Here is a 26,775-nt window from a genome sequence, read left to right as displayed (position 1 = left end):
ATAATCATGCTGTCTAATCAGCATCTTCTTGGTATGCCATGCCACTTTGCCACACCTGTCAGGTGGATGGATTATCTCGGCAAAGGAGGAGTGCTCACTAACACAGATCACGTTTGTGAACAAATTCCGAAATAAATAGGCATTTTGTGTACATAGAAAAAGTCTTAGATCTTGTATTTCAACCAGTGGTGCGTTATTGAAATCATCTGGGGTGACACGCACCACGTGCACGCGCGCTCCCGGCGCGTGCGCGCGCTCCCGCGAATGCGCATTTAATGTCCCCTCGCTTGGGCACAGACTAAAGACAGTGCCTAATTGCCTCTACGAATGGAATGTAACACGTCTTCACAACAAGTTAGGTGTGAATGTGTCTGAGAACGTATTTAACACACCTGACGACCGGCGCTATTGATATGCAAATAGCGAGTGAGCTTGCACACCGTGCTATCCCGTCCGCCGCATCCCGTCCCATGAACAACGCATGCCTGATTTCAACTCGTGAAAATTGGAGCAAAAACAAGTGTTGCGTTAATATTTTTTTCCAGTAGGCCTATAGCCCTTGTAGACGAGAAGTGATTTTTTTTTTATGGAAGGATTATCAATGTGTCTAATCAGCGTTAAAGTGTTTAGGATTAGGACCTTGCGGTGCCTGCTTCTCCCACTGTAGTAGTGCTGCAGACTTCCTTATGAGCTGCCACCACTCGACTCCAGTGAACCAGACGGAGTTGCGGAGTGAAGCTGTCGCACCTGTGCTGCTATTTCCATGGTCTTAGAATAACCGCCACAATGGGAGCTAAGCAGACGCGCGCTGAGAACGAGTTCGAGGACTTGGAAGACAAAACTGGATGTAAGTAGACAATATAATTAGACTAGAGATTACATTTTTTATAATTTGTAGTTGTTTCGCTGGTGGCGTTTATTACTATATAGGCTACAACTTCTAGATTGATTGTCACGAAAATATTGAAATGGCTAAATCGATTAGAATGCCAGAAATACATGCATTTTTCAAAGGATTAATTTGCCACAAACAACACATCAACTGGTGTTGTCCAGCTCTTTGCAAACGGACAATGATTGATTTTTTGCATTATCTCTCAGGGTATCCAATTCGCAACGTTAATGCTTGTCATTAATGTGACTCAGTGTAATAAGCTATTAACTATAAGCAGCCTGGCTGTGGCATAGGCCTACTAACATTAGATCATAAGGTGCATTTCTTGGTTTTGGTAAGTGGCGGTAAGAGCGCTTTCTTCTTTGAAAGCTTTTTGGCTTCTTATCTGATATGTGTGTTCTTATCTGTTGTGTCATATACTCGTAAAATACACTTTTTATTCACCCTCACAGGAGAGTTCGAAGGTTCAGCGGGAAGTAACCAAAGTTTCACTCACAAACAATTAGGACTATTTTAGTTTGGCCTGATGTAAACACGTTGCACTGTATGCTAATGGCGAGTAGTTAAGTGTAAGAACGAAATGTTAATTAGTAACGTTATAGCGTGACTGGAGCCTGGTTTATACTGCAGGCAGAATCAACCTTGACACAATTATGGAGGATGACCTTTTGACTCTAACTGGTTTATAGCCCATTTCGTCTAGGTGTGGCTCTGACCTTGTTCCTGCTCCCCTTTATACTTTACACATTTCTGATTAAGTCTTTCATTCCACAAACAAGCCCACACCAGAGGGCTTTGAGGTAGGGTGAATGGATTTACTTGTTTCTATTTTTTATTATTATTAATATATACTTTTTTATTTAACCAGAAATGCATCAGACAAATCAAATGGTATACTTTGTCTCTCCCCTTACTTTAACTACTAGGTATATAATATATATCCTACTTATATTCATACACAAATATACACACACCCAATCACTATCCACCAACCCACACATACACACAGTCACAAACACTGCCCTACAGGCAAAAAGCCTCAATCCCAGTCGCATGCCCATCACCGTAGGCTACCACCGCCCCACGAAGGCCCAGGTGTGACACTGTTTACATGCAAAGCTCATCTTTCTGTTCTCCCATGATGCCTTCGTCACAGCTGCTGGTGCTCCATGTAGCCTAATGCATATACGCTACTCCAGACAGACGTGTATTTAAATATACCAATTTGAACAAACTCATCTGCACATGCCTACAAAATATACAATCAATCAACCAATCAATCAATCAATCAATCAATCAATCAATCAATCAATCAATCAATCAATCAATAAATACAATTATTTATTTAGCACGTTTCAAGCATGAAGAAGCACATTGTGAAGAGCAGCAGACTTGGATGAATGGAAGAAATAGCATATCAGAATATTTCAACCACACAACTCTATGGACTTGTCTAAGCAAGAAAGAGCCCATAGTCTGTTCTGCCTCCCCACGCTGTAGGTGTTGCTACTGCAAACATCTAGTGCGTAGCCTGAGGGGTCAAAATAAACACCAGTGCAGACACACAGATACCTTCCACAAAACATGGCAGCCCTTCCTATTTCATTTAAAAACCCATATGACTCCTTCCAAACTTTGGACCCCATGACCCCCCCTCCTTCCCCCATCTACCTTCCTGACACTGCTAGCCCACGTATGGCTGGGGAGATGGCATTGTGGTGGTCTGCTAAGGGTGTTAAATTTACTTTCCATTTTATTTGTTTTACCATCTGGAAATTATGCTACTAAAATGCGAGTATTACTTATATAATTATATATTATTATTACTACTGTCTTTCCTATTTATATTTTTTCTTGTTTTCTTTTAATTTTACTTCATTTCTTTTTGCGTAGTTTTGTCTGTCACATCTGTATTTATGTTTAATTGTTTAAATTTTATTTTATTTTTTATTTTATATGTATGTTTGTCGTCGCCCTCACTGGGTGGGATGGGGTGGGGTTAGGGGATAGGAATGGGGAAGGAAATGGAAGTTGTATAATTTGGATAACTGAAATGTATAAATCTGCATAAATTCTTCCAATAAAAAAAGATAAACCACAAAATAAACACCAGTGCTTTCTGAAACACTTCAAAATGCCAACCCCATTTTATAGTCTAGACTATCGGATGGAGACATGAGGGCTGTATGTATAACCTAATCTAATCCCACCAGCCCACACAATGAGTTAATGTATAACCTAATCTAATCCCACCAGCCCACACAATGAGTTAATGTATAACCTAATCTAATCCCACCAGCCCACACAATGAGTTAATGTATAACCTAATCTAATCCCACCAGCCCACACAATGAGTTAATGTATAACCTAATCTAATCCCACCAGCCCACACAATGAGTTAATGTATAACCTAATCGAATCCCACCAGCCCACACAATGAGTTAATGTATAACCTAATCTAATCCCACCAGCCCACACAATGAGTTAATGTATAACCTAATCGAATCCCACCAGCCCACACAATGAGTTAATGTATAACCTAATCGAATCCCACCAGCCCACACAATGAAGCTGTGAAGGAAGGGTGCGCTGCATTTACAACACGAGACAAAATGAGAGCAACATGGCATGCAGCACGATAATTATTTGATCTCGATGATCTTGTTTTCATGATCGTGGGTCAAGCCGACATCAGAATTGAAATTGAAACTAAACAAATCGCCCTAATTAATGCCTACCATGTCAGACATCAGAGCAAAGAGATGATGTGTCTGAAATGTGTCTAGAGGAGAACACCACGACCATATTTCTGTTCAACAACACAAAACCTAAGCTATAAGTTTATACTGTTGTTCAGCCAAAATTAAAGTATCATATTTAATAATTGTATTCCTCTTAGGTTGGTATCAGCAATGCATTTCTTTTTTCATTATTTCATGCATTCAACCTTTGTTTAATCTTGAGAAATCATTGAGGGGCAGCCAGGCCCTCGTTCTCAATGATGTCGAGGTACAAGTTAAAACCATTGGGCCTAACAAAAATAATGGTTGGTTTCAGGTTGCCGACCGACCCTGCCGATTTAGGTGCGACCCAATATATTTTATGAGTTAAAAAAAAAATTATATATTAAAAAAAAAAAATCATTTTTTTTTTTTTTTTTTTTTTTTTTTTTTAGAATAAAGTTTCATAGAAATCTTAGTCAAACATTTAGTATTATGGATATTAAACATGCTGGCAGAGTACATGCATCCATGTTGTTGTGAACATTTTAACCCTTTCACCCTTTTACACGCCGGTTAACCCTTTCACTGTGACAATACAGAAGGTTAGCCCTTTACTATCACACAACCGACGGCGATGCTCCATCATTAGCATCATTAGCTCCGCATCCGCGGAGCTAATGATGCTAATGATGGAGCATCGCCGTCGGTTGTGTGATAGTAAAGGGCTAACCTTCTGTCGTGTGGCAGTGAAAGGGTTAATTAAATAAAGAAATTCCCTATCCATAGTCGCCGTGGGAAAGAATAAAATAAAAAAAAAAAAAAAAAATTCCCTACCTACCCACATGGCCAACCTGACAACCAACCTGAAACCAACTATTATTTTTGTTAGGCCTTAGAGTGTGTCCCAGGGACCCCCAGGAAGTGTCCCAGGGACCCCCAGGAAGTGTCCCAGGGACCCCCAGGAAGTGTCCCAGGGACCCCCAGGAAGTGTCCCAGGGACCCCCAGGAAGTGTGTCCCAGGGACCCCCAGGAAGTGTCCCAGGGACCCCCGTCTGTACGTAGAGTAGGGCCTAACAAAAATAATAGTTGGTTTCAGGTTGGTTGTCAGGTTGGCCATGTGGGTAGGTAGGGAATTTTTTTTTTTATTTATTTTTTTTTATTCTTTCCCACGGCGACTATGGATAGGGAATTTCTTTATTTAATTAACCCTTTCACTGCCACACGACAGAAGGTTAGCCCTTTACTATCACACAACCGACGGCGATGCTCCATCATTAGCATCATTAGCTCCGCGGATGCGGAGCTAATGATGCTAATGATGGAGCATCGCCGTCGGTTGTGTGATAGTAAAGGGCTAACCTTCTGTATTGTCACAGTGAAAGGGTTAACCGGCTGTCGTGTGGCAGTGAAAGGGTTAAAATGTTCACAACAACATGGATGCATGTACTCTGCCAGCATGTTTAATATCCATAATACTAAATGTTTGACTACGATTTCTATGAAACTTTATTCTAAAAAAAAAAAAAAAAAAAAAAAAAAAAATGATTTTTTTTTTTTAATATATAATTTTTTTTTTAAACTCATAAAATATATTGGGTCGCACCTAAATCGGCAGGGTCGGTCGGCAACCTGAAACCAACCATTATTTTTGTTAGGCCTTATACATTATTTCACTGTATTAACCTCTAGATTATTATTCAAATGAATCCCCCCAAGGACCCCACTTTGAGAACCACTGAGGTAAAACACAACTGAAAGACACAAAGTTAAAATACACAACTGAAAGACACAAAGTTAAAATACACAACTGAAAGACATAAAGACAAATACACAACTGAAAGACACAAAGTTAAAATACACAACTGAAAGACATAAAGACAAATACACAACTGAAAGACACAGAGTTAAAATACACAACTGAAAGACACAAAGAGAAATAGGGAGACAAACAAAGTGCATCCACGAGGACAGGGGGTGGAGTGTATTTTGGTGATGTATACTTTTGTCATTTTGCAGTTTCCACAGAGCAGATCAAAAACCTTCACAAGAGATTCCAACAACTGAGTGGCAATGAAGAGACAATAAGGTACAGTAGGCTGTCCTCCACACTGTACCTGTACCTCCACACTGTACCTCCAAGATCCAAGAGGTTTATTTATCACATACATACCAGGGCATACAGTGAAATGCAGTTGGCCATGCCCGCTTCGATTGTGCAAGAATACAATAGTAAATAAAATAAGTAGAAGATGATAAAGTAGACATAAAATAGACATGTTAATAAATCCTGAGATAATTGCAATACAATGTGGAGCTATGACTTAAAGGCATTGGGTCCTACCATACAGTTTTACTTCTATGTCCTTATGCTATACTTGCTATTACTAACTATATGCAATAATCACAACACGTTATTTTCTTAAAGAACCACACTGTACCGCCACACTGTACCTATACACTGTACCTACGCCAGAAATATCAACACGTCGAATTGTCAGCTCTCACAAAATAAATATAGAGATATTTGTGGGTGTGTGAAACCTTATGAACGCAACAACCATACAAGTGACCAATTAATTTGCATACTAACAGACAACAAATGCATGTTACATTCACACGTGCATAACCTTCATAGAAAATACAGACATATACATCAATACTAACCCTCTGTGTTTATAAACACAAGACAACAGTAATTCCTCATTAAGCCCCCACGTTACTGTCTGTAGGTGGTATGAATGAATGAATGAATGAATTATTTTATTTAGAATGTTTACACATACAAATAAATAAACATAAACAAATAATTTTTCGAAATTTTTCACAAATAAACAAACGAAAAGGATAGGTTTGAAGCCGAAGGCTTATAGAGCAACCTACCCCTATACAAACAAATTCAAAAAAGTTAAAGTTTTCTAAATATAAAAAAAATAAACAAAAAAATAAAACAAACAAACAAACAAAAAGAACATAAGCCAACATAGGAAAATCAAAACTTAATCAGGTCTTAATCAAAACGGTCTGTAGGTGGTGTATCCAATAGGCCTCTCTCAGGTTACTGTCTGTAGGTGGTGTATCCAATAGGCCTCTCTCAGGTTACTGTCTGTAGGTGGTGTATCCAATAGGCCTCTCTCAGGTTACTGTCTGTAGGTGGTGTATCCAATAGGCCTCTCTCAGGTTACTGTCTGTAGGTGGTGTATCCAATAGGCCTCTCTCAGGTTACTGTCTGTAAGTGGTGTATCCAATAGGCCTCTCTCAGGTTACTGTTTGTAGGTGGTGTATCCAATAGGCCTCTCTCAGGTTACTGTCTGTAGGTGGTGTATCCAATAGGCATCTCCCAGGGTACTGTCTGTAGGTGGTGTATCCAATAGGCCTCTCTCAGGTTACTGTCTGTAAGTGGTGTATCCAATAGGCCTCTCTCAGGTTACTGTCTGTAGGTGGTGTATCCAATAGGCCTCTCTCAGGTTACTGTCTGTAGGTGGTGTATCCAATAGGCCTCTCTCAGGTTACTGTCTGTAGGTGGTGTATCCAATAGGCCTCTCTCAGGTTACTGTCTGTAGGTGGTGTATCCAATAGGCCTCTCTCAGGTTACTGTCTGTAGGTGGTGTATCCAATAGGCCTCTCTCAGGTTACTGTCTGTAGGTGGTGTATCCAATAGGCCTCTCTCAGGTTACTGTCTGTAGGTGGTGTATCCAATAGGCACCTCTCAGGTTACTGTCTGTAAGTGGTGTATCCAATAGGCCTCTCTCAGGTTACTGTCTGTAGGTGGTGTATCCAATAGGCCTCTCTCAGGTTACTGTCTGTAGGTGGTGTATCCAATAGGCCTCTCTCAGGTTACTGTCTGTAGGTGGTGTATCCAATAGGCCTCTCTCAGGTTACTGTCTGTAGGTGGTGTATCCAATAGGCCTCTCTCAGGTTACTGTCTGTAGGTGGTGTATCCAATAGGCCTCTCTCAGGTTACTGTCTGTAAGTGGTGTATCCAATAGGCCTCTCTCAGGTTACTGTCTGTAGGTGGTGTATCCAATAGGCCTCTCTCAGGTTACTGTCTGTAGGTGGTGTATCCAATAGGCCTCTCTCAGGTTACTGTCTGTAGGTGGTGTATCCAATAGGCCTCTCTCAGGTTACTGTCTGTAGGTGGTGTATCCAATAGGCCTCTCTCAGGTTACTGTCTGTAGGTGGTGTATCCAATAGGCCTCTCTCAAGTTACTGTCTGTAGGTGGTGTATCCAATAGGCCTCTCTCAGGTTACTGTCTGTAGGTGGTGTATCCAATAGGCCTCTCTCAGGTTACTGTCTGTAGGTGGTGTATCCAATAGGCCTCTCTCAGGTTACTGTCTGTAGGTGGTGTATCCAATAGGCCTCTCTCAGGTTACTGTCTGTAGGTGGTGTATCCAATAGGCCTCTCTCAGGTTACTGTCTGTAGGTGGTGTATCCAATAGGCCTCTCTCAGGTTACTGTCTGTAGGTGGTGTATCCAATAGGCCTCTCTCAGGTTACTGTCTGTAGGTGGTGTATCCAATAGGCCTCTCTCAGGTTACTGTCTGTAGGTGGTGTATCCAATAGGCCTCTCTCAGGTTACTGTCTGTAGGTGGTGTATCCAATAGGCCTCTCTCAGGTTACTGTCTGTAAGTGGTGTATCCAATAGGCCTCTCTCAGGTTACTGTCTGTAAGTGGTGTATCCAATAGGCCTCTCTCAGGTTACTGTCTGTAGGTGGTGTATCCATAGGCCTCTCTCAGGTTACTGTCTGTAGGTGGTGTATCCAATAGGCCTCTCTCAGGTTACTGTCTGTAGGTGGTGTATCCAATAGGCCTCTCTCAGGTTACTGTCTGTAGGTGGTGTATCCAATAGGCCTCTCTCAAGTTACTGTCTGTAGGTGGTGTATCCAATAGGCCTCTCTCAGGTTACTGTCTGTAGGTGGTGTATCCAATAGGCCTCTCTCAGGTTACTGTCTGTAGGTGGTGTATCCAATAGGCCTCTCTCAGGTTACTGTCTGTAGGTGGTGTATCCAATAGGCCTCTCTCAGGTTACTGTCTGTAGGTGGTGTATCCAATAGGCCTCTCTCAGGTTACTGTCTGTAGGTGGTGTATCCAATAGGCCTCTCTCAGGTTACTGTCTGTAGGTGGTGTATCCAATAGGCCTCTCTCAGGTTACTGTCTGTAGGTGGTGTATCCAATAGGCCTCTCTCAGGTTACTGTCTGTAGGTGGTGTATCCAATAGGCACCTCTCAGGTTACTGTCTGTAAGTGGTGTATCCAATAGGCCTCTCTCAGGTTACTGTCTGTAGGTGGTGTATCCAATAGGCCTCTCTCAGGTTACTGTCTGTAGGTGGTGTATCCAATAGGCCTCTCTCAGGTTACTGTCTGTAGGTGGTGTATCCAATAGGCCTCTCTCAGGTTACTGTCTGTAGGTGGTGTATCCAATAGGCCTCTCTCAGGTTACTGTCTGTAGGTGGTGTATCCAATAGGCCTCTCTCAGGTTACTGTCTGTAGGTGGTGTATCCAATAGGCCTCTCTCAGGTTACTGTCTGTAAGTGTCAAGTCAAGAGTTTTATTTGTCACGGCATACAAGTATACAATGAAATGCGGGTGGTCTTGCCCGCAACGATGTGCAATACAGTATTAATAACATATAATAGAATCCAATAGAACAACATTGTGCAATAAACAAGTAACATTGTGCAATAAACAAGTAACAGAGTAGGGCATATCGGTATGTGTACATACGTTATTTACAGAGCATGGAGGACATGCTAGGTCCTTTGGTAGTGCAATACACTGTTAGCTACGGATGAGGCACTGGGTCTTTCTGTACATGCTAATTTATACAATCTCAGGTTATACTATACTATTTTTAAAGTGACCTTTCCTTAGTGGCCGTAAGTGTGGGCGTGTGCAGCATGAGTGTGTGCTTGCTCATGTTAAAGTGGCTGCTAGTGTGTGAGCGTGTACAGTGTGTGTGTCGTGTGTGTGCTCATGTGTGCTTGTGTGTGGAGAGTTCAGTGTTCAAGGCTCTGATGGCCTGGGGGAAGAAGCTGAGCCGAAGTCTCTCTGTCCTAGTAGCTGGTGTTCGCAGGCGTCTGCCTGACCTCAGCAGCATGAACAGGCTGTTGTTGGGGTGGTGAGGGTCTTTCATTATTCTGCAGGCTCTGGATTTGCACCTCTTGTTGTATAGAAGGGGTGGTAGTGCAGGGGTGGTAGTGCAATACCCGTGGTACGCTCGGCTGAGCGCACCACTCTCTGTAGGGCCTTCTTGTCCTGTGCCGTGCTGTTTCCATACCAGGCAGTGATGTTTCCAATAGGCATCTCCCACGTTACTGTCTGTAGGTGTGGTGTATCCAATGAATAGGCCAGCAGAATTAAAGTGTCTGGCTACAGGAGACGTCTCTTCTTTATTTCTGATGCCACTCTCATGCTCGGAAATCCTAATTCTCAATGGACCTGTCTCAAACCCTGCCCTCTTTTCTTGATCCTCCAATCACAACTGTCGCTTACCTCGGACAAACTTGGTTTGTCCGAGGTAAGCGACAGTTGTGATTGGAGGATCAAGAAAAGGGGCAGGGTTTGAGACAGGTCCATTCCCATTTGTCTTGCCCACATAACAAAACCCACATATGGGAAAAACTAAATGAATTAATTCATTCATTAAAAATATTACATTCTTATTTGAGTGCTGACGACTCCATTTAAAAAAATATCTTTTGTGATTCTTGGGTCGGCACCCAGTATACTCTGAGGACATTTGAATTGAGCACACTACAGACGGTTAACCCTTTCACTACCACACTACAGACGGTTAACCCTTTCACTACCACACTACAGACGGTTAACCACCTGAAGTGTGGTAGTGAAAGGTTAACCTTCTTGTAGTGTGGTAGTGAAAGGGTTAAACACTGGTGGATTTCAAGGCCTGGCTTTAGCCTGTAGTCTAGCCATCCCATAGAGCCCCATTGTGAACCCGGAAATTTCGGAACCACCAAAGTTTTATGATGGATATGGATAGTACGGATCCCCAGCACTCAGAAACTGCCGGATGCTAAGTTATAAATGTTGGGCAACTTTTTTTATTTGCATAATTAGCACACGTTTGCATAATCGCCTAAATGGCCAAATCTCAGAAACTACTTGATCAATTTCAACAATGTTGGAGTTGTTTTGGGGGTTATTCGGGATACTGAATCCAGTTGTGATACTTAAGAGAAGAAAAAAGTTTCAAAATTGCAATATTTACTGGAATTTACCAAATTTTGGTGCCATTTTTTATGAATTTTCTGTTTATAAATGTTTCAGAAGATGCAGAATTTATAGATAATTTTCATGGAATGTTCAATTGTAAACAGAATGATAATAATAATAATAACTTTAATTTGTAGAGCGCCTAATAGACCACTACACTTCCGCGTTACATTGAAATCAGGGAGGAGATTGCGGGGGGAGCAAATGAATGAATGTGGATGAGAGCCGTGATGTAAGTGGGTGCATTCCTAATCGGCAGAGAAAAAGCCCATTTTTAAGCACCTATTCCCCATGCACATGTGCAGATTGCCCACGGATTGTGATGCCACGCACACCCGCCCTGGACTGTTCCATCAGAGGGGTGAGCTTCGGTGGCCAGTGTCCTTTCAGCCGAACAGGATAATGAAACAATGATCCCACTAAATGGCCAGACGCGTCTTATGGCGACATCTACAATTACCTCATTGAGACTCCAGGTAGACTGTTTATATTTAAGTGCAGTGGTCTGTAGCCACTCAGACTACCACCGAAGCTCCCCCCTCTGATGGAACAGTCCAGGGCGGGTGTGCATGGCGTCACAATCCGTGGGCAATCTGCGTATGTGCATGGGGAATAGGTGCTTAAAAATGGGCTTTTTCTCGGCCGATTTAGTTCTGATCGATTAGGAATGGGTCGCGCCGTGTTCAGGAGATTCAGGCGCATACAAGTCTATTCGATCATGTCTCCAGCACCCCCACAGCCGTAGCTGTAATCACTTACATCACGGCTCTCATCCACATTCATTCATTTGCTCCCCCCGCTATCTCCTCCCCGATTTCACAATCCCGGAAGACTATTGTTGATGAGTTGTTATGAAGAGCTGGCTACAATCCAGGAACAAAGATACAATGGTAAACCACTATCTTCCTCATTCCTGGTTGTGTCTGTGTGAAATCTCTCCCCAAACAGGTTCAAATGTTCTCGAGGTCATGTCCTAGTATCCTCTATAGTATACAGTGCCCCATTGTTCTGACAGGATTATTACGTTCCTTTTGGCCTCCTTGCTGACGTGGACGAGAAACCATCTATAGGCCTAGTTATCAAATTCTTGGTTTGCAATGGTTTTGCACCTTGTGGGTAAATAAAAACCCAGTTTTCATCTACAACTCCTGTTTCCTCATTGTCTCACTGCTTGGTCCCTAACAAGGAGAAATGGGCATTCTAAACACTCTGTGCAAGGCCTCTATTAGGCGGTAAATTGTTCTTTGTTTTTTAGAATGTATATCCCGGACTGTATTTTTATTGTTATTTGTGATTTTTGACTACCTAAACTTTACGCAACATAGGGGAGGAGCAAACAGGACCTAAACTCTAATTTGAAAATTACCTTGAAGAAAAAGTTTTCTGCCAGTGAAGTTTTGTCACAGATATTTGACGGTGAAAGTGACATAGGAGAGAATGTGTCTGAGACCCTGATTATGAGGCGTCCTCCTCTGATGAGAATGAGACCCTTAGTGCAGATGCTCCTGTTGTCTCTCAACCACAAGCAGACACGTGACTTTCCAAAAACGGAAAGTTATCATGGGCCCACTCCCCACTTGAACAACATAATATATATTATGTATGTATAATTGGGTGGGTGGGGGGGAGTAAGGCTAATGTTTTATTTAAATGGTTATTTAGGTAATCAACAAAGTAACATGAAGCACCCGAAACATACATTTGGGTAACACTTTTGATTATGATCATTTTCTGGAGGTTTAAACTGCTGGGGTCAAAATGTCCCCAAGGATAAAGAGTGTAAAGTCAATTTGAGGATAACAGGAGGGATAACAAAACCATTTCAAATAATTTGAGCCCTGCTAGATAGAGGTAGCAAATAACTCTAAGGATGGCAATAATAATAATAAACGTTATTTGTATAAATTCCATTGCAGCCCAAAGTGCTTCACAGCAGAAAATACACTAGAATACATCAAATGAGCATAAAATAGACAGAATAAATGCAATGCAGAAAATAAAAATACAAGATGATAGAAGTAGATGATCGTAGTGTTCTTGGGGGCATGTAGTTGACAAGAAAATTGCCAATATAGCTTGGTCTGGTTCCATTTAGGGCTTTGTACATAAAGAGGAGGACCTTCAAATCTATTCTAAATGTTACCGGAAGCCAGTGTAATAGCCTAGCTACGAGTTGAATAAGCTGAAGGATTTTCTTCAGTCGGCTTGGAATAAAGGCATGGATCCGTTTTTCAGCATCCTTTTGATTTATAAATGGTTGTACTTTAGCTTTGTTTCTAAAGTGATAGAATTATGTTTTTGTCACCTTGTTAATGTGGGACTTAAAGCTTACAGTAGACCTGAGTCTATGATAACGAAGACTTGTAAGCAAGGAGTACGTTTCCCCATAATATTATTCAGGCGAATTTCTCTTGAAATTTGGTAAATTCCAGTAAATATTGCAATTCCGATCATAAATGGATTCAGCATCCTGAATAACCCCCAAAACCACTCCAACATTGTTGAAATTGATCAAGTAGTTTCCGAGATGTGTCCATTTAGGTGATTATGCAAATGTGGTTAATTATGCAAATAAAAAAAGTTGCCCAACATGTGCAACTTAGCATCCGGCAGTTTCTAAGTGCTGGTGACCCATACTATCCATATCTATCATAAAAGTTTGGTGGTTCCAACATTTCCGGGTTCATTGTGTTGGCAAATAGACTACTGTGTCTCCTAAACATTAAATATGCCTTGCAGAGTCATATTGGCTGTGGGTACAGTATATACATACTGTGGGTATTCGTGGTATCTCGGATACAGAGTGCGTCGCATATGGCACAACAAAACACATGTTGGCACGCATGTATTTTAACACATACACTCACAGCCAGTCATCACTGGCCTTGGGCAGTGATAGATTACACATGCCTTCCCTTTAAAAAGAAACAGGAACAATATTCTGCTCAGAGACAATGCAGCAGGTATTTCTCCTCACGCTCCATTGAAATACCTGCCACTGACATTCACTCACTGGGTTTCTAGAAATAGAAAATTATTTTCTCTTAAGTTCAAACAAGAAATATAAAGGAATCTTTCAATACAAAGTATGCCGTGATGTGAAACTGTGAAGTGTTTAAATGACATGAACGTGTTTCCATAGCTGTATAATCAATAATTACTTTAAACAATAGTTTCTCTTGTCGTTCTTGCAGCCGGGAGAGCCTGGATAACATCCCTGCCCTCGCTAACAACCCGCTACGAAGACAAATCATTGAAGCCTTCTTCGATAAACGGTGGGTACATTCAAATAGTTTTACACTCATCATGTGACTTCTCTCCAGTATGACTGCAGTGGAGACATATCTCCTACACGCTCCAAAGGAAAATAAAGAAAAGACGCCACAGAACCAGTTCTATCCATAGTCTTGATAACATTCTTTAATAATGTCTACTATTATCTTCTGTATATTCAAGCTAGAATAGCTTTCACAGTAAAAGCCTTTTCACAATAAAAGGCATCCTCCATCCCTCCAATGCATGTAAGCTATAGACTTTCACAGCAGCCATTTGGGCATGTAAAATCAGGGTAACACAGGTGTAACTAATAACATAATTGGTTCCCTTCCATTCCAGTGAGCCAGCGCACAACGCCAGCAGGGGCGTCGTTCTGGTATGGCAAGGTATGGCACTCGCCATACCTTGGCAAATAACAATTTAAAAAAAAAATATATATATATATTTTTTTTTATTACAATTTTTTATGTTGATTTAGAATTTTAATGTCAACATTATGAACGAAGCTTCGAACTATTCGGTACAGCCCTAGCATGTTTTGATATAGTCAATTATCTCACTTTTACTAGGTGACTTTTACTGTGACTAACTGAAATATGCCCCAAAAAAAAGGAAAATGGACATAGGGACGTTTTTAATCAAAGGGCAGCAGAGACAAGTGATACAGGGACACAGGTAAGGTCTTACAATGGCTTATAGTGGAGCGGCATAGCTAACATATTTAGCTTAATATATTTAGAAAGGATATGGATATTGGGGCATTGCAGATTGGCATTCTGGTGACCATGGTAACCATTTCCAAAAATGGCTGCCAGAGATAGAACACTTTGGCCACCAAAGCTATTGTTTCCACATTTTTAACACCACAAATAGTATTTACATACAACTTAAAGTGAAGAACATGTTTTATTAATTTTGTTTTATAACCGTTATATATATATATATATATATATATATATATATATATATATATATATATATATATATATATATATAAAAAGATTTCCAACAAATATACAACTATTTACAAAAAAATTACAAAACAGTATCAAACATTTTCCTTTTTAACCCCCCCCCCCCCCACAAAATGGTGATGTTTCAAGTTCAAGTTTCAAGTTTCTTTAATAGTTGTCATACAGAATACTTTTATACAAAATGCTTCTTACTGTTACGCTCCAGAGACTGTGCTAGACAAGATAAGTATCAAATAACATAGTATAGCATGTAAATTAGAAGTAGAAAATGAGGTCACAATGTTCAGTATAGACATATGTACAATGTTCGATGCAGAATAGACGTAACTGAGTTACCATATAATATACAATATACTATGCAGTGTACTAATATACAATACTATATAGTGCAAAGCAGAAATGGGATGAGGTACAATTTAGGTACAATTTACAGTAAGGTGTACGAGTTGTAGTGCAATGGGCCTATTGCCTGATTAAACTGTAGCGAAGAATGGTTCCACAGGGTTCAACTGGCACATTCTCCATCACAGAAGCAGAGGCCTGTGCACTGAAGTGCAGCCTTCTTGCACCTATAGAATAAAATAGAATAGAATAGAAATACTTTTATTATCCTGAGGGAAATTTGACACTGCAAATCGCTCAACATTAAACATTTAGACAGAACAGGTCACGAATAAGAATAACAAAACAAATCAAATTGCCTAAGATAAGAGTAGAATAAAATAGAATAAAAATGGAATAAAATATACAGTAAATAAATACAGTAAAAATATACTGAGGTCTACAGTATGTGTAGTATTGCACAGTGCTGTTTCAAAAGTACCTGCAGCGCTTTTTGCAACCACTCTTGCAGCCACAAGAGATCAGCTCGTGGCAGAACTGGGATCCAGCGGGCATAGTTGGTATGGTCCAGAGCAAAGAACCAGGGGATGAGTTCTGTCAGAGCATCGAGGTACATGCTGAAGGAGGACTGCCGCAGGGATCTCACATAGACCAGTAAACACAGCTCCAATGACATGACTGTTGCCCAGTACTGGAACTGAGGGCAGCTCTCCTCCCTCCTTGAGCACCATTCATTAAACCCCAAAGGTACATCTTCTGTATCTGTATCACAGTTATTGTAAGCCCGATACTGCAGGACATATAGTGCAGCCACTGTGACTTGGTGGGCACGTCTGGTGCGAGCAACATGTGCTGCACGCAAGAAGGAGTCAGCAGTGCCTGCTGTTGTGATCTCTGCTTGTACCAGTGCCTCAACCCAGCCACTGCCTTTCAACCAATCACCCAGGGTCTTCAGAGCCGCCAAACATCACAACAAATTTGTCTTCCCCATACATCTCTGGCCACTTCCACTGAATCTGCTTGGCAATAGCATACAGGGGTTGATCAAATGTTACTACTGGTGTCTGCCCAGAATTCAGATGTTGAACTGCATTTCTGACTACATCCATGGAGTGTTTGATCATTGCCACTGTGTGGGCACTCTCGTGGAACAGGGGTAGTAGGGCACTTGGGCAGATTACTTTTCTTCCAGCAAGCTGTTGACTTGCATGGTATGCAGCCCAGGACATGTTGTCCACACTCTGATTCACAGAGTTCTCTTCATCACTCTTCCGCACATTTTCTAGCCAGCAGTACTCTTCCTTGATGTTATGGTCAGAGTTTTCCCTGCTCAGAGATGCCACAGTGCTAGGTGGTACAGGTGCCTTTGTGGTGCTACGGACAACTGGTGGGACTTCTGTGTAGTAGCTTGGCAAATGGCCTACTGTCTTTTGGCTTCCACACCCTCCAACAATCACAATGCTGCGGTCAACTCATTGACCTGCAAATGTAGGGTGTTGAAGGAGTGAAATACCTGTGCCAAACAAACTACAAAGAATCATCAATAAATCCTCAAAAATAATCCGCACCCCCCTCCCTTCTCTCGAATCACTCCACACAGCCAAATCACAATCAGGAGAGCCAGAAAAATCATCTCTGACCCGACTCACCCAGCACACCACATCTTCCAGCTGCTGCCCTCCGGGAGGCGCTACAGATCCTTGACCACCAAAACAGCCCGTTTCAAAAACAGCTTCTTCCCCACTGCCATACGGACACTGAACTCCCTGTAGTACCCCCCCCCCCAACCCCCCTTACCTCTGCTGACATGGACATAAACTCTGAACTGTAATTTATGTAATTGTGTTTTCTTCTAACTGCATGTAGTATGTACGTTGTAAGTGATGTTATATGTTCTATGTTTTATGTTGGAACTGCAATGCACTGAAACCAAATTCCACCAGCCTGGCTGGGTGGTCATTAAAGAAATTGATTGATTGATTGATGAAAGGACTCCTTTGAGGTAGTTGAGCTAGGGTTATGGTCAATATTATCAACCGCAGCAGTTGTGAAGACGTCACCACACATCTTAGCAGGGCAGACTACCTGTTCCTTATGGAACTGCTGGATGGCAGTTTCTCCTAGCTGGGCTGACAGACGAAGCACACGGTCATACGTGATACTGACCCCCACATGTGAAAGCCGGTCTACAAGTTCCCTTTTCCTGGTTTGAGCATGGACCATCAGGCCTATATACATCGGTAAAGGTGTTTCCTGAGCAATGCTGTGTCTGACGCTGGCAAATGTTGTGGGTACTTCAAGCCGTCTGTGCTTGACGCTGTTAAACTTTAGCAGCTGTGCGAGGGTTAGGGCTGCTGAAGTAGCTGGATACTCACTCTGGTCTCTGATGCTTGGACCTTCAAGGACCATGTTTACCAGAGCCAGCAGTAGGTTTGGCACAGAGTTTCTTTGGCAGCCTTCTTGGAACCCTGTGAAGGGTTTCTGCTCATCAAACATGTGTCTACGCACAATTCTTGCAGCCTGAGTCAGGTGCACAGCATCACTGTCACTGTCCCATTCACATGCCTTTGTCAGGGCTGCACCAATGTTATCAGAGAATGTGAGAAGGACATCCCGCCCCTGGGTCTGAGCTTGCAGATCTGGAATCTGAGCCAAGAGTCTTTCCTTCAATCTTGTAGTGTTCACTCTAGCATCAAGCTTAATGCCAAGCTGCTCCATCCTCAACTTGTATAGGTGAGCCAGATCAGCCAGCTTGAAGACTGGTGCAGTGCTGTCATCAAGGTATGCTTCCTCGATGTACATGACGACTTCAGCAAAAGCGATTCCCTCATAGCACTTTTTCATTGTTGGTTCCCTGCATTTCTTGAGTTTTATGTTTTTTGGCACGGTTGTAGAGGCCCACCAAGCATTTGCGGTGATATTTTGAATCAAGTGCAACCATATCTCCTGGACTAAGTCGAGCCAGCAGTTCTGTGTCCTGTAAGAGCTCTGCACATGTCCGAACTCGGTTGTCTATCTGAAACGTTGCTGCCTCATGTAAACCCTCAGTGCCAGCTGGCTTGCAACAGAAAAAACAGTGTGCTTCCTGTGCTGGTTTCTCGGTGATAGAAGTACTACTCCTGGTGCGTTTAGTTTTGCCTGCAATGGTTTCATCGTTGTCTGTACTGGTAGACTTATTCAGAGCTCTCTTCTCGGCCCGTTGAATCATTGTCTTGTTGAAGCCCAGCCTGCACGATTGATGCCACCGAGCATTGTTGACAACCAGAGCAGCTTCAAGCCCCTCACCTTCATCTAGTTTCTCTATCTGTATATTTCTATGTAGTTCATTCAGTTCATTCATTTTCAGGAGACTGCCAGCTAACAACGTGTATGCGCTCCCAGCATCCTTCGTCTTCGTAAGCATTGGGTTGGTCAGTGTCTCATTATGGTCTTGTTGGCAGAGGACACACAGTGACCAGTTGATCTTGTTTGCAGGCTGTGAATTAGAAGATGTTGAGGGTGTTGGACACCCTGTGTCTTTTAGCAGAAACCTTTTTGACATGGTCAATTAGTCACCACCATCACCACTATCTTGATTATTATGTGACCTGAAATAATACAAACATCACAGATTCAGTACAACATTAGTCAAAAAGAACATCTTATATTTTAGAACTAATAAATTGTAGAACTAGTACTATAGTACTAATACTCTATTACTATTAACCTCTTAAACCCTTAAGCCCGATGGGGCCCTGTACCGGGCCAAGATTTATTTCACATCATAAATAGATCAATACAGTCCGTATTAATTAATGTAGCATTTTTTTTCTTCAAATGTAGCCAAGAGTAAAGACCCTAACCCTAGCAAAACAGCAGTCAAAGTGTATATTTTCAGCACTACGTTTGTTTACCAATGATTTTACAGTAGATTTCATTCACAGTATTTGCTGCCCTCAGATTTAACTCCATTGGAAAGAGGAGATTTGGCCCGATACATACAGTAGATGTATGACTTGGCCATAATAAGGTAATTTATAGGCCTAATATTCTATATTCATATTTAAAATGTGTCCGGATGGCAAAATTCAGTACTGTATCTACAGAAACCCTGTAAATCATCTGCCCTTTATTAATTTGCTTGGATCTTTTGTACACTTGATCTCAAAAAGGTGCTGAATGAGTTCAGTGGCAATTATTCACATCTGGTCAATGTTAGCATGGTGTTATTCACCGTCAAAGATGAAAAAAAGGAAATATATAATATCTTTTATATTCTCCTTTTGATTCATTACAATTTACTCAAGCATAGTAACAGACACAATATTTCTGCCACTGGGAATACATTCCCTGAGATCCATAGATGTCCCTAGATACCAAGAACATGTAAATGGACCTTGTAGAAGTGGAGCAATCTTCCATTTACTTGGGTATTGTACTTTTAGGTGAATTTTCTGAAAATATGGCTAGGACTTAAAAGGTTAATGATTAGCCTAAAACACCTATTCAGTGTGTTCCTTCATCCTATATGTGTGTTGAGTGTGCTGCATGACAAAATTAAGACTTCTTTCTACAGTATAGTAAGTTAATACTTTTTTTTTTTTTCCTCAACATACAGGTCTTATAATATTTTATTTTCAGCTTTTATAGTTTCACAAACACACATCAAGACAAATCACAAACACAAAGAAAATAAAAAATAAATAAAAAGAACACAAACAGTATGTTGCCAACAAACAGTATGTTGCCTGTAAGTTAATACTTCTAATAGTATTAATACTCTACTTCTACAACTACTTAATTTCAATAGGAACAAAGTGTAAACGTTGATAGCTAGCTACAGTAGCTAGCTGAGCTAATAAATAAGCATAGCATCTGTAAAAATTTAGATGAATAAACTCACAAAATACAGCGCTACTCACAATAATCTGCAATACAGTGAAGAAACACGAAAATCTATCTCATCTTGTATTCATTCACAACTTGTCAGAAACAAAAGAATGTAACCTACCTGTATCTCCTCCGTAAACAGACTGGGAAAAAGGTGGGCGACATATCATGTGTCCAGCTGGAAATAGCAGCAATAAGGCAAGGGTGACCCTAAACAATGGTATAGGGGCACAGCGCCACAGTGACAATGCGCCAGCGCCACTATGTGGTAAAAAATTAAATAATTAAAAAAAAAATATATATATATATATAATTCTTTTTTTTTTGTATTTTTTTTTTAATTTCCTTAGAATGGTGAGTGAGTATTTTATTTGGTTCTCAGGGTTAGTGGGATCTAGATTATATCCATTATTGCATGCAAATCCAATGGGATAAGAAAGTTAGACTGGTGGCCATTTTGAAAAATGCCTGCCACGGCCACCAGGGTGTTAGTTTGTAATGCCCCAATATCCAGTTTTGTTTCAAATATATCTATCAACACATCTGCCAAATTTGGTGCTTTTATCACAAAATGAACAATTGGTTTGATATGTTGAGCTATGCCGCCCCACTATTAGTGATTATAACAGTGCAGTTCAGCATTCAGTAACCCATACTTTTTGTGAATGTGTTTTTGATACTACATTCTGTTGAACACTCACCTCAAAACCGTACCTAAGGAAAATTGGCTCAATTGCAAGAAAAGTAGTAGATAGTTATGATATTACATTCTGCATCATTCGTATGCAAAATATTGTGCTTCCCTGCTTTAGTCTGTTGACACATTTCTATACAAAAAATGCTTGTGGTCCTGTGTCATACCTAAATGTCATATAACTGAATTGTATAGAAACAACTCACCAAAATTTACTATTGCACAACTGATTTGACAAAAAAAATCAACCAAGGGGGGGGAAACACCCCCTTCACCCCCCCATCCCTCCTCGCCATACCTTGCCTTTTACTGAAACGACGCCACTGAACGCCAGGGCCCTGTCTGGCAATCCTAAATGGAACCGAACCATAATTAATGTTATTTAGTTATGCCTGTGTATACCTGCTGTGAAACATTTCTATTGTGTATTGCATGGCCCCGGTAAATGTCCAACACCCCCTCCCAACCCCCCCAATGTACAGTTTCCTCCCCCTCAATTGTATATATTCTCTTTTAGAAACTCGGTCTGTAAATAAACAGTACTGTATATTTATATATCTTGTTTGTCATAAATGTCTGGATGTAACAGTGTACTGTATATCTGTATGTCATAAATGTTATGAATTGAAAATGGGGGACCCTGATGTATACAAGACGGAAGTCTTTCTCTGGTCTGCATCCCCTTAACAATTGTGTGTATTGAGCTGTACTGTATTGTACCCATTCTGCAATCTGTTAATACAATTTTCAATCAATCAATCAATCAATCAATCATTCATAATACTTAAAGATTCAGTACAATGCAAAGCATGTTTTTCAAATGTATTTTTATAACAGTGCAGTTCAGCATTCAGTAACCCATACTTTTTGTGAATGTGTTTTTGATACTACATTCTGTTGAACACTCACCTCAAAACCGTACTTAAGGAAAATTGGCTCAATTGCAAGAAAAGTAATAGACAGTTATGATATTACATTCTGCATCATTCGTATGCAAAATATTGTGCTTCCCTGCTTTAGTCTGTTGACACATTTTTATACAAAAAACAAGACGGAAGTCTTTCTCTGGTCTGCATCCCCTTAACAATTGTGTGTATTGAGCCGTACTGTATTGTACCCATTCTGCAATCTGTTAATACAATTTTCAATCAATCAATCAATCAATCAATCAATCAATCAATCAATCAATCAATCAATCAATAATACTTAAAGATTCAGTAGAATGCAAAGCATGTTTTTCAAATGTCTTTTTACAGAAGGTATTGATGTAAAATTGCCCAAAATGTTAAAACTGTTGTTGAAGGCGGTTAGGTGGCGTAGCGGAGATTGCGTTCGTCACCAACCCCGGACCAATCCAGCTCACAGCTCCGGGGTTGTCACCAGCTTGGCTGGCCGTTCACACTAATACAATTGGCTGTATTAGAGGGTGGGAGAAGCTGGCGGGGTGGGTCCGGGTCGTTGTAAACAGCGACTCCTACAGTTCGGTCGGGGCGCCTGCTAAGCGCGGATAGGACCTGAGTGGGATAGTGTGATCCTTCCACACGCTACACCCTCTCAGGGAGGATCCGCGCTGCCAGGTGAAAAGAAGCGGTTGATTGGCTGGACGTGTGTCGGAGGAAGCACGTGATAGCCTCCACTCTCCCAGATGATCTGACTGTGGGGGGTGTAAGTGCGCAGCGACCAGGAAGGGGATTGGGAATTGGCATACGACTAACATTGGGATGGGAGAAAATCGGAGGAAAATGGAGGGGAAAAAATATATAAAAAAAAAAAAAAAACTGTTGTTGAAAATGACGATTAAAGCCCTTTGATCCCCATCCCCCTGGATATCAACAGAATCAAGTCATCTCAGATCCAATCTGCTTCCTTGAAGATATTACATAATATACTCGGGTTACTCTGATTGGGCCATCAGTCAATGCCACTAGGTCTGATTGGGCCATCAGTCGCATCTATACGAGTGCTGTAATCTTGTCCTGTAACCATGAATCAAGCATAATACTATTAATCGGTCCTTATAGGATTTTGCTGAGTTTTATGTGATTTCTTTTCGTAAGAATTGTGGGAATTGGCAAAAATGTCAAATTGAGGAAAACATTTGAGGAATTCTCTTTCTTCATCGTGTAATTTCCATAGTTACCTGAATGCGCGACACAATGACTCTCAGGGAAGTGCGACAATTGGGGTTATTATGGGAAATGTGATCCCATAAACCCAGTCAGTATGATGTTATTTTTAATGCAACGTTTCTGAATGGACTTTTGGATGAACCAAGTTGTATACAGTGATGAATGGCCATTCCCAACCCAACAACAAACTTGTTACACTTGTAATGTTAGCATCAACACGGTCAGGTCGAGCTACACTACGCTTGCTACAGTTAACACAGTCAGGTCGAGCTACACTATACTTGCTAAGGTTAACAGTCAGGTCGAGCTACACTACGCTTGCTACAGTTAACACAGTCAGGTCGAGCTACACTACGCTTGCTAAGGTTAACAGTCAGGTTGAGCTACACTACGCTTGCTAAGGTTAACACAGTCAGGTTGAGCTACACTACGCTTGCTAAGGTTAACACAGTCAGGTTGAGCTACACTACGCTTGCTACAGTTAACACAGTCAGGTCGAGCTACACTACGCTTGCTAAGGTTAACAGTCAGGTCGAGCTACACTATGCTTGCTAAGGTTAACAGTCAGGTCGAGCTACACTATGCTTGCTAAGGTTAACACAGTCAGGTCGAGCTACACTATGCTTGCTACAGTTAGATAGCAGTGTTGATAACAGATTGTAGAGCCGTCTGCCAACAAAGATATTGTTTCATCAGAGAACAAATGTATTCACAAAATAGATCACCATTCAACGTTATATTGAAGACTCCTGTGAGCGGTTAGTACTTGTGATTACTTTCCCTGACTAGTAGCCCTACAGCATTTGTTACATTATGTGCATATGTTATACATTACATATACATTTGGACATTTAATGCAGAGAAATCTCAGTAATATGCATTAATTCTTGCTGATATATAGTGTCTAGTGAACAGAAGGCCACGCCACCTCAGTCTACTGAGAGTTGGCTGCGCTCAGAGAGGGTGACCTAAAGCACTTATAACAAATCAAATGATGCATCTGAAGAAGAGAATTATTCTCATGACAATGACATTACGATCCACAATAAGCAATTAATGACTGAATTAAAACATCATTGTACTGGATCTTTAAATGAACACAACACCAGGAAAGACGATGCTGGTACTGTATGTACCGTAATTCAGTGGAGCCTTGAGCTTGATTTATACTTGAAGGTGAAAATGCCGTCTGTGGTGTTTCTAGTCCCAGCGTTTGACCTGCACCTCTCCCCAAAATGGAACCACGCGTAGGGTGGATCAGAAAGTAGCAAAAAGGTTACGTGGAATTATAAACGCTCAGACCCCGCAAACCACTGCAGATAATGAAGCTACGTGGAAGAGCGGCCTCTAGGTGTAATATACGTGTCGTCATTAGGCACAAAATGACTATCAACCCAGGGGTTTACTTTTGAAAACTTAAAGCAGTTGGGGGGTGGCTCTCCTGTGGCTTCCAACCTCCCCTCAACTGTTTACAGTTTTCAAAAATAGAATAGATCATATTCAATGCAGTTAATTGAAATCCGGACTGCAATACAATAATAATTTTAATATACATGTTCCTTCCTCTTGACCTCTTCTGACTTCCTCTGACTTCCTCTTGACTTCCTCTGACTTCCTCTTGACTTCCTCTGACTTCCTCTGACTTCCTCTTGACTTCCTCTGACTTCCTCTTGACTTCCTCTTGACTTCCTCTGACTTCCTTTGACTTCCTCTTGACTTCCTCTTGACTTCCTCTTGACTTCCTGACTTCCTCTTGACTTCCTCTGACTTCCTCTGACTTCCTCTGACCTCCTCTGACCTCCTCTTGACTTCCTCTGACCTCCTCTGACTTCCTCTGACTTCCTCTGACTTCCTCTGACTTCCTCTGACCTCCTCTGACAGGAACCAGCGGCACAACGAGGTGGGCTCCGTCCAGGAGATCGGCTTTGAGCAGTTCCTCATGGTGATGTCCTTCTTCCGACCTCCAGGCCTGGGGATGACGGACGAGGAGAAGGAGGCAATTAGGAGGGAGAAGCTGCGCTGTAAGAAAACACACATTACATAATAATAATAACAATGATAGAAATAATATTGTATTATGTTACCACTAATACTAGCTAACAGAAAAAGAGGATGTATTAGACGTTTTGCATTGTTGAAAATATAAATGATAAATAAAGGATGGGGATTCTGAAGCTGCTGACAGGGGTCTGACACTCAGCGGGAGAAGGTCAAAGGTTTTATGGCCACAGGCAGGAATGTGGTGCTCTGTGGTGCTCTGCGGTGCATCTCTCTGGAATGAGACTTGCACTGAACGCACTCCTGCGCTTCACCGGCGCGTCATGGAGCGGGTGGGAGACATTGTCTAGGTCGGAGGACTTGGAAAGCATCCTCCTTTCTGACACCGCCGCCAGAGATTCCATCTCCACCCCCTCGTAAAGACAAGAGCCACATTCATTGCCTATGGAGCAGCACCAGATTTCACACCGGTCAGAACGTTCCGGAGGGTTTACTCTCTGATTTCTAACATTAGGAGAGAGTGGTGTATGTTCATGGATACTAACTGTCCTGGGGCACAGGAAGAACATACTGACTGAACTGTCCTGGGGCACAGGAAGAACATACTGACTGAACTGTCCTGGGGCACAGAGAGAACATACTGACTGAACTGTCCTGGGGCACAGGAAGAACATACTGACTGAACTGTCCTGGGGCACAGAGAGAACATACTGACTGAACTGGCCTGGGGCACAGAGAGAACATACTGACTGAACTGTCCTGGGGCACAGGAAGAACATACTGACTGAACTGTCCTGGGGCACAGGAAGAACATACTGACTGAACTGTCCTGGGGCACAGGAAGAACATACTGACTGAACTGTCCTGGGGCACAGGGAGAACATACTGACTGAACTGTCCTGGGGCACAGGAAGAACATACTGACTGAACTGTCCTGGGGCACAGGAAGAACATACTGACTGAACTGTCCTGGAGCACAGAGAGAACATACTGACTGAACTGTCCTGGGGCACAGGAAGAACATACTGACTGAACTGTCCTGGAGCACAGGAAGAACATACTGACTGAACTGTCCTGGGGCACAGGAAGAACATGTGAATTCCTACAATGAGTGGCATTCCCCTTTACACCAAGCCTGCTACAGCCGGGTATAGGTTTGTCAGACTGGCGTGCAAAGCTAATAGTTTCTTTATGGATCCAGGGAAGATGTGATGAGCACTGAGCATGTGTGCTCTTTTTAAGCCATTCTCTGCTACCTACTCATACAGTAGCAACACATTCACACCTATGAGCCGCCCAGTACGGCCACAGTCCTCTGTTGTACAGGACAGCTGCACAGGAGTAATCAGTGGTTGAGTGCCTTGCTCAATGGCACGTCAACTGTGGTTAATGGAGAGGAGAGCGTTCCAGAAGTAGTATAATTTATAATAATAAAGAGCTAATAACAATATATATATTTTGAAACCCCCCCGGACCACCAAAGTCCCAGAAAGTCCCAGGATTATTGTGTATATTAATTGCATAATTTCACAAACTTCAGTTGGAATATGTCCTTATATGTCCAAACTTATAAAGTACAAGGGCTACCTTTTATCAAAAGGCCATAGAAATGAGTATTATAGAGTTGTTTTTCTGTCCCTTGAGTG

General features: G+C 41.6%; 1 protein-coding gene across 1 annotated transcript in view; it reads left to right on the top strand.

Moving 5' to 3' along the window:
* The first annotated feature begins 627 nt into the window (after positions 1-627).
* tesca (tescalcin a) overlaps positions 628-26,775 on the top strand; it is a 36,144-nt gene continuing 9,996 nt past the window's right edge. Inside the window, exons 1-4 of the mRNA XM_084308747.1 lie at positions 628-847; positions 5,635-5,704; positions 14,042-14,122; positions 25,013-25,152. Of these exons, the coding sequence (XP_084164873.1) occupies positions 787-847; positions 5,635-5,704; positions 14,042-14,122; positions 25,013-25,152 (352 nt within the window). The 5' untranslated portion in view covers positions 628-786. The remainder of the gene's footprint in view (positions 848-5,634; positions 5,705-14,041; positions 14,123-25,012; positions 25,153-26,775) is intronic.

Source organism: Notolepis coatsorum (assembly GCF_963971535.1).
Source record: "Notolepis coatsorum genome assembly, chromosome: 2".
Lineage (NCBI taxonomy): Eukaryota > Metazoa > Chordata > Actinopteri > Aulopiformes > Paralepididae > Notolepis > Notolepis coatsorum.
The sequence above is the reverse complement of the archived record's forward strand: the minus strand, read 5'-3'. Positions and strand labels throughout refer to the sequence as shown.